This window comes from Eumetopias jubatus, unplaced genomic scaffold (assembly GCF_037043125.1).
Source record: "Eumetopias jubatus isolate StellerSeaLion01/CBP00866 unplaced genomic scaffold, mEumJub1_p1.0 scaffold_4, whole genome shotgun sequence".
Lineage (NCBI taxonomy): Eukaryota > Metazoa > Chordata > Mammalia > Carnivora > Otariidae > Eumetopias > Eumetopias jubatus.
In genome coordinates this window covers 73472731-73481824 of record NW_028274810.1, presented here as the reverse complement: position 1 = coordinate 73481824, position 9094 = coordinate 73472731, and the positions used below count along the sequence as shown (strand labels likewise).

Sequence of the window (9094 nt, the reverse complement as noted above, 5' to 3'; positions counted from 1 at the left end):
CAACCATTCTCTAACACCATTCACAAAAATAAACTCAAAGTGGGTGAAAGACCTCAGTGTGAGACAGGAATCCATCAAAATCCTGGAGAAGAACACAGGCAGTAGCCTCTTCGACCTTGGCCACAGAAACTTCCTTCAATATACGTCTCTAAAGGCAAGGGAAACAAAAGCAAAAATGAACTATTGGGACTTCATCAAGATAAAAAGCTTCTGCACAGCAAAGGAAACAGTCAACAAAACCAAAAGGCAACCCACGGAATGGGAGAAGATATTTGGAAATGACAGAACAGTTTAAGGGCTGGTATCCAAGATCTATAAAGAACTTTTCAAACTCTATACCTAAAAAAACAAATAATTCAGTCAAGAAATGGTCAGAAGACATGAACAGACAATTCTCCAAAGAAGACATACAAATGCCTAACAGACACATGAAAAAATGCTCCATCAGGGAAGTGCAAATCAAAATCACAATGAGATACCACCTCACGTCAGTTAGAATGGCCAAAATTAACAAGACAGGGAACAACAAATGTTGGCGAGGATGTGGAGAAAGGGGAAACCTCCTACGCTGTTGGTGGTAATGCAAGCTGGTGCAGCCACTCTGGAAAACAGCGTGGGGGTTCCTCAAAATGTTAAAAATAGAGCTACTCTACAACCCAGCAATTGCACCACTGGGTATTTACCCCAAAAGTACAGATGTAGAGAAAAGAAGGGGCACATGCACCCCAATGTTCATAGCAGCAATGTCCACAATAGCCAAACTGTGGAAGGAGCTGAGATGCCCTTCAGCAGACGAATGGATACAGAAGATGTGGTTCGTATATACAATGGAATATTACTCAGCCATCAGAAAGGATGAATACCTACCATTTGCATCGACATGGATGGACCAGGAGGGTATTATGCTAAGTGAAATAAGTCAAGCAGAGAAAGAATTATCATATGGTTTCACTAATATGTGGAATATAAGGAATAGGGCAGAGGACCGTAGGGGAAGGGAGGGAAGGGTGAATGGGAAGAAATCAGAGAGGGAGACAAGCCATGAGAGATTCTGGACTCCAGGAAACAAATTGAGAGTTGCAGAAGGGGGTGGGGGGATAGGGTAACTGGGTGATGGGCATTAAGAAGGGCACGTGATCTGATGAGCACTGGGTGTTATACGCAACTAAGGAATCATTGAACAATACAACAAAAACTAATGAGGTTGGCTAATTGAACTTAATAAAAAGAAGAGAGACTAAGTGGAGAGACAGGGAAGTGTGCTGGAAGGAAGGGGCACCAGAGGGGCACGGGTCTGGGTGCCAGCTTCCCAGCTGTTGGCCTCAGAGGAAGGTGATGATCATGAGCATGAAGACGACCACAACTTCTCCCATCCCTCCACCACATACTATATTCCTGGTGTCACATGCTTAAATACTTCATCTCGCTTAGGCCTCAGAATAAACATGCGAAGTTCATATTATTATCCGAATTTTACAGTTTAAAGAACTGAGGCTTCAAAAGGTGAAATAACTTGCCTGAGTTACGAGTAAGGACCATACTGGGATTTGAAGCATGATCGGGATTGAATGAGACAATGACTAAGCAGTTGGCACCACACTGCCTGGCTCAGTAGAAAAGCTCCCTTACCCGCTCAGTCATTTATGGATGTGCCGTCCCCTCTGGGGCGTTAAATCTCTGCTTCTTGTATCAGAGATGCCAGATTCAAAAGGTTCATCCTCTTTTCGGGAGGAAGGAAATGACCACTCCACAAGCACAGTCCCCCGCCTCTTGCTTGAGAAGTGTGACCTGGGCAGAGGCCTCCACTCTGCAGGCGGGCATCCGGGCTCCTGCCCCTGCTACAGGGTGTCCTGGCCCTCAGCTAGAAGAACTAGCCTGACCCTTAATACTGCTCACTTACTGCTGTCAGCATGGAATCTGCCGACTAGGTCCCTTCTGTGGACCAGAACTTGTGCTCAGCACCTTACATGTACCTCCTTAGTCCTCATAGCATTATTTTCTGTTCTAAATGTGATGAAAACGAGGCTCAGAGAGGGGAAGTGATTTTCCCAAGGTCACATGGCCAAGAAGGGGTAGGGACAACATTCCACCACCAATCTGTCTGGCCTTTTTTCCCCTGTGTTGCACAACAAACACTGGCTCTGTGTCTTCTGGAACTTCAGAACCTAAGCCTGGGGAGGGGAATATTGTAGAGATAAACAGTTATGAGAGAAAATATATCAAAATCTAGAACTGTACTGTGCATCATCTGCTTCCTGTGCCCTGGGTAAGGCTGCCCCATGTCAGGCAGCCACAAGGCCCATGGACCCTAATCTAGGAGACCATATCAAGTCCAAAATCAGACACATTTTGAGAGTAAAAGGGAGTGTTTAGAATAGTGACAAGAGTTAATTGATCTACAACAGGAATAAACCAGAACTGTTCCATGAAAACTAGTATATGAGATCACCCTACCCAATCCCATACTTGCCTGTCCTGTCTCCCCACAGTTGGAGCCACGCACTGTAACTGAGACTTGTCAGCCCTGAAAATCCATGTTGTCTGGATGAATGTGCTAATGTCTCTAGGAACTTAAGCAGTACATCCGAGATAACATCCAGTTTTGCTCAGCTGCTGGCTTGTCGAACTTCATGCTCTAAATATATTACCAAGACTTCTTTGTTCTTGGCCTTGAGAACCTATCATTGAGGATGACTTGCTATTTTCAGGACCTCTCCAAGTTCCCAGGTCTCATCCAGTTCTGCCCCTTCAGGTCCCATCCAGGTTTCTGTAGACAGACACCCTTCAACCTCTAAGTATCACTTGACCTGGATTCCTCATCACTGACTTCTAGCAAGGTAAAAGTATTCCCCATTGGCCTCAAATCCCCCAGTGCCCAAACTGGACTTTACCGTGCCCTGCACTTCACCTTCATTACCACACCCCTCAGAATCTGAATTCCACCTCACTGGACTACACCATCTCTCATAGTTGGTTATTGCCTCCCACCCAAGGGTAGTCTCCTTTCCAGTGAGTCTTGTCCTGCAGCAGTTAATGAAACCAAGCCAGTCTTCTGCCTTTCTCTCCTGGAATTCCAGAAAGACCCAAGAGAGCACTTAGTTGGGGAGAGTGTCTTCCAAGTCAGTCTGAGAAAGACTGTGCATCTCTGCTGGTCTTTGACCACCTGTCTCCTACATCTACAGCCTGAGTGTACACACCCTATAAACCAGTATTGCACCTTGGCCATAGAGACACTGCGGGAGAATGATCTGGAATCTGGCAGATCTAGGATCAAATTCAGACTATATATTTATCTGCTAGGACGTATGAACAACAAACTTAATTCTCTTAAACTCCTGACTACCAAATGGCTTACTGACCTCGTTGTGAGGACGGATTATATTATGTGTCCTGCCCAGTGTACCATCTGATCAAAGTAAGTGCCAGTAGTAGGCAGTTATTGCTAATGCAATATGTTTGGTAGCATTTACACCACAATGAGGTCTGTGGCCTTGGATAATGGCAGTTATATGGACACTAGTATTAGCAACATTTATGCTATCCATATCCAAGCTTTAGGCACACAATCATGGGTACGATGCTGAGAACGTAGAGACACATACGCGTGCTTCGGAAGGAAACAAAGCACATCTTACTTGTACAATCACTGTGTCACACAGAGACATGGCAGCTCAGCTGTAGCACTCCTCCCTCCTCTTAAATATCAGTGGGAAGAAGTTTCAATCCCTAGTGGAAACTTAAGAAGGATGCCCAGCTCACTAGCTCCAGGGACTAAGCCTGAAGTGTCTTGTGGCATTAAACTCCCTGGCCTAGGCTTTCATCCAGCCCAGGGGCTCTGTGCTCCATTTACCTGCATGGACAGAGAATCCTCAAGACTTTTCAGGCATCAGAAATCCACTCTCTCATCCCATTCTGATACAAAGAGGACCTCCTTGTCTGCCAGCTGGAAGCCTCTCTCCAGGGCTGCTCTGCATCCAATGACTTAAGAGAGGCATGCTGTCTCCCCTGCAAGGCCACTGTGCTAAGGCAAAGGGATGAATGGTTCTACACTGTAGGAGAATAAGAGAAAGCAGGTTGCTGATACCACAGGAGGGAAGGAGGCTACTCAAGCAGAAGAACAAAGTACTGATCATTCCTACATGGGATTGAGAGAGGGGCTTGGGGGGGGTTCCTTCCCTGGGCACCTCCAAGAATGACAAAGGAGCCCAGTCTTCTCTGCCCCACTCACTGGGGAAGGAGGTAAGGGGGGACCTGCCCTCAGTGAAGAGGAGCAGAATCTCCATGGCACTTCCTCAACTTGCACAGGTACCTCTCAGGAGCACTCTACCAGCCCTATGCCCAGAATGGGTGCTAGGGCCACTGACAAGGGATCCTCTTTCCTTTTGTGCACCCAAAGAGCGGAGGCTGGAGGCTGGGAAGGAACAGGGAAGTGATGGCAAGTGGAGAAAGGAGAGCAGTTATGAATATGGCATTTTCCTAGCCCAAGCACTTGATCTAATTGTTTCTTTACGGGTGCTTAGAGAGAGGCAGTAGGCACAGTGATTAGAGCCTGGCAGGCTATGCAGCCAGGGACCCAGCACTAGAAGAGATGCCCAAAGCAGTCTTCCAGTCCCTGCTAGATAGTGTGGAGAGATCTAAAAGAGACATACCCTCTGCCTACAGCCTGGCTGGGAGGACAATACACAAAATGCACAGGGCTAGACTGGTTGAGTAAGGAGGAGGAAACCCCAAGCTGAGCCTTGGAGGTGGGTGGGATGTGGAGAAGCAGAAAGGGTTATGGAAGGCATTCCCAGCAGATAAACAGCTCAAGGGAAGGACAGTGCAGCTCTCCTTGGACGATACTGAGAAAGCCGGGTGGCTTGAAAGATCTGTGGCTCAGACAGGAGGGGACCCCAACTGCCCAGACTACGATCCTTTTGGTGGCCATACTGTTAACATCATGGCTCTGAAGTCTCAGTGAGGTATTGGTGAATCACAGACTTGAAAATTGGGTAGAGGCAGATGGAAGAGCCCTTAAATTCCAGTCTAAGGAGGCATGAGAAGGAGAGCATGACAGATGAAACAGTACTGGTGGCTGGTGGGTGGACTGGGAAGGAGATCACTAAGAAGCCCCTGAAAAAGCCCAGTCCGGGGTGTGGACAGGTGGAAAGAAAGATGTGATCTCCTCCTCCTTTGCAGCCCTCATCATTCTGGGGCCAGCCACTGACACTGCTGACCAGTCCTTATCTCTTGAAAGTTTCCCCTCAATGTCTAAGACTCTGAGCTTCCCTCGCTCTCCTTTTTGCTTCACAAGCACTCCTGATCTAGGACCTCTTTCTTCTTCATCCAATTACTGGTGTTCCCTAAAGCTCTGCACAAAAATACCACACCATTTTCTTTTGCCCAAACAGCCTCAAACAATGTTTCTATCTTCCAGATCCCCACCAGCCCCCTGTGGCAATCAGTCCTCACAATCATGTTTTCAACCCTGTCTTCTGGAGCCTCAGATGCTTGAAAATGCCAGGATAGCTCCTCTCTCCTCCCTCTACCCCTCCTTCCACTCAGCTGCCCATTATCTAAATCCCTACACTTCGGGGAGCACTGTCAATAGGCCAGGTATATTTTGCATGATCTCCACTATGGAGGAGGTATTACACATGAAGAACATGGGACTCTGAGGGGCTAAGTGACTTAGGAGCAGGTAAAGAGGCTACAAGATTCAGGTGTGTTGATACTAAGTCTATGCTCTATGTATTCTCCTCTGCTCTGGTCTCATGTCTCCAACTCCTAGAAGGAATCTCTTGCCAGCACAGTCCTGTTCAGCTGACTGCCTAGCTCAGCCTTCTCCTTGATGCTCATGGCACTGATGTGATCACAGGTCTTCAGCCTGGTATTCCTGGGATCAAAGAATAGCAGAGCTGGCAGTTTTCTTTAGAGCGGGCAAGTCCGACAGACTCACTTAAAAATGGGGCTGTGAAGGTCACAGAGGGGTATGGAGTTACCCAAGATCACACAGCAAATCAGGGACATAGTTGGGACCAATCCTTTGCTCTTCTGATTTCCAGACTCATTCCACTTATACTAACCACTTTACTTGTCTAGCATTTTATATTTTGCCAAATGTCTTGACATACAGAATCTCATATGCTCCTTGCCATTACTCTGTACCATAGACGCTTCATCTCTAACAAGTGAGATGACTGAGGCCAATGGAAGTGAATGGACTTGCCCAAGGTCACACAGCTGGGTAAGTGACAACCATGGGACATTCAGGAAGAGCTGAATTAAAAATGTAGTCTTGGGTTAGTAACTGTAAGGATTCGATAGCAAATTCCACAGGTATCTGAGCACAAGAAACAAAGGGGGATCTGGGTATGGAAAAATGGGGTCTTTGTAATATTGTATCATATATCATGTACATATATACAATATGTATATGTATCAAGTCAGGAATCAGAGTCATGCTCTCTGTGGCTTGCGGCTCTGAGGTCTCCTCTGTTGCCCTGCATGTCTGCTCTGTATCATTTCTGTAAGGCCGCCATTTTTCTTCTCTATTGCGCCAGCTCCTCTGTGACTTTGTTACCACCACGCTGGCTCCAGGTTGTTGGCACCTCAGGCACCCACAGCCCACTGACATAGACATTGACAGTGTTGTCATTTTGAATTCTCAGCAGAGAATTATCCTCCAGACTGGAACAGGTGTACACCTGACGTACAATTCAGCAGTGGCCAGGGGTTGGCTGGGTCCCCTGCTACAAACATGGCTACTGAATGCCTTGCCTTCTCTGGGTGAGGGTGGTTTCCAGAGAAGGACCTGTGAGCAGTCAGGCATCCTATGTTCTATTACGGGTATGAATCCAGATCTCCTGACTTATTTCCCAGCGCCACAGCTGTCTTATCTTTCCTTCACTTTGCATCCTATTCAACAGGTTTGACGAAATCCGTGTGAGCTACCGTGCAAGGTGCTCAGCTAATGTCAACTCTGTCCTCCCTCCCCTAAAGGCCAAACACAGAACAGCAGACCACCATGCAGAGCCTTGTGAAGGAGAACCACACCTCTGTGTCTGAGTTCATCCTCCTGGGATTCTCCAGTGAGTCACAGGTCAGAATAGCCCTGTTCTCCTTCTTCCTTCTCCTCTACCTCATCACTCTTCTGGGAAATGGACTCATCGTCACCCTGATCTACCTGGACTCACACCTCCACACGCCCATGTACTTCTTTCTCAGTGTCCTCTCCTTGGTGGACATGAGTTATGTCACTACCACCGTGCCCCAGATGTTGGTTAATATGGTGTGTCCAAAGAAAACCATCTCCTGGGGGGCTTGTGCAGCCCAGATGTTTATCTTCTTGGTCCTGGGCATTGCTGAGTGTGTCCTCTATGCCATTATGGCCTATGACAGGTATGTGGCCATTTGCTTCCCCCTTCATTATCCCCTACTCATGAGCCGTCCCATTTGTATCAAGATGGTCACAGGCTGTTGGTTCATTAGCATAGTTGGGGCCCTGATCTACACTGTCTTCACCGTGCATCTGCCTTATTGTGGCCCCCAAAAGATAAACCACTTCTTCTGTGAGGTCCCTGCCGCCCTGAAATTGGCTTGTGCAGATACTTCCTTCAATGACCGTTTGGATTTCATCTTGGGTTTCATCCTGCTCTTGGTCCCGTTCCCCCTCATCCTGGCCTCCTATGTCCGTATCTTTGCCTCCATCTTAAGAATCCACTCGTCCCAGGGGAGGCGTAAGCCTTTCTCCACATGTGCTTCCCACATCACTGTGGTCATCATGTTCTATGGGCCAGCCATGATCATGTACATGAGGCCCAGCTCCTGGTATGACCCAGAGCAGGACAAGAAACTAGCCCTGTTCTACAACGTTGTCTCTGCCTTCCTCAACCCCATCATCTACAGCTTCCGGAACAAAGATGTTAAAAGAGCCTTCCTGAATGTACTTGGTAACAGACCTGCTCAGTGACCCAGGATGCTTCAGAGTTGTCCAGAGTCATGGACAGACTTGATGGGATTCATCTGGTATCATACAAGTAGGTTTTAACCAACCTGAGCCTTTCTGGGGTTGTGAGCAACCAGGTTAGGGGTGGCTGTATGGCTACCCCTAAACTGAAGGCCTCTCCATTGGCTACCACCATCCCAGTGACTCAGTTGAGTGTTAAGAGCAATGGCTTTCTTCTACAGTGACTATGTCATGGTTCAAGGTCATTGCTTTATTTCTTTTCCTGGGTTCTCGCCTTACTTCTAGAAGTTTATGTCAGTTCAATCTGATCACAGCCAAATGTGTAACATGTACACATGCTTTTCTACAGTGTAAGGGCTTTGGGGGTGAAAATGCCGTAATGAGTAGATCAAGCAGGAGCACAGTCTTTACCTGCACTGACAAGTAATAATTCGTATTGCTTTTTGCACTAGGAGCTATAAACTCTAAGCTAGAACTATTTTAGACACATCTCTATAACAATGTATCTAATAATTGATTTGGTCTGGACTCAGCTTGTGATACTAACCCTTCCCTGATTCTACTACTTAAATCTCACTTTTATTTTGGGAAATAAATACTATATATATTTCATAAAAGAAAAAGGTATGTGTATATGTATATCTATATATCTGTATGCATTTATCTATCTCTATAGAGAGAGAAAGGGAGAGAAAGACAGAGACAGATACCACAGAGAGAGAGAAATCATAATACAAAGACCCCATTTTTCCATACCACAAATAAACACTTAATATTTTGCCATATTTAGTCTGAGCCTTTTTTCTTTTTTAAAAGGGACTAAATAATTACACGTGCCATTGAAGTGCCCTTTGAATATTCACAGCTCCTAGGAATCAACCACTACCATTAAACTGAAGTCATTCCATGTGTTTTTAAACTTTTGCTTACAGACAATTGCACCCATAGAATTGTTCTTGTACGAGTTTGAAAATTTATAATGGTGGCATGATATCCGCATTATTCCGAAAAAATTGTAACTCAGCATCATGTTTCTGACTTCTACCCACTTGATATACATAGGCCTAACACAATCTCTTTAGAGAGCATTTGAATATACCACACCTCATTTATCTAATTTTTTTTTTTTTTTGAGAGAGAGAGAGA

General features: G+C 46.2%; 1 protein-coding gene across 1 annotated transcript; it reads left to right on the top strand.

Annotated features, from left to right (window-relative positions):
• Positions 1-7006: 7006 nt before the first annotated feature.
• Positions 7007-7951, top strand: LOC114224210 (olfactory receptor 2A12-like). Its single transcript, XM_028123311.2, has one exon. It carries the CDS (start codon positions 7007-7009, stop codon positions 7949-7951), a length of 945 nt encoding a protein of 314 aa, XP_027979112.2.
• Positions 7952-9094: the final 1143 nt, after the last annotated feature.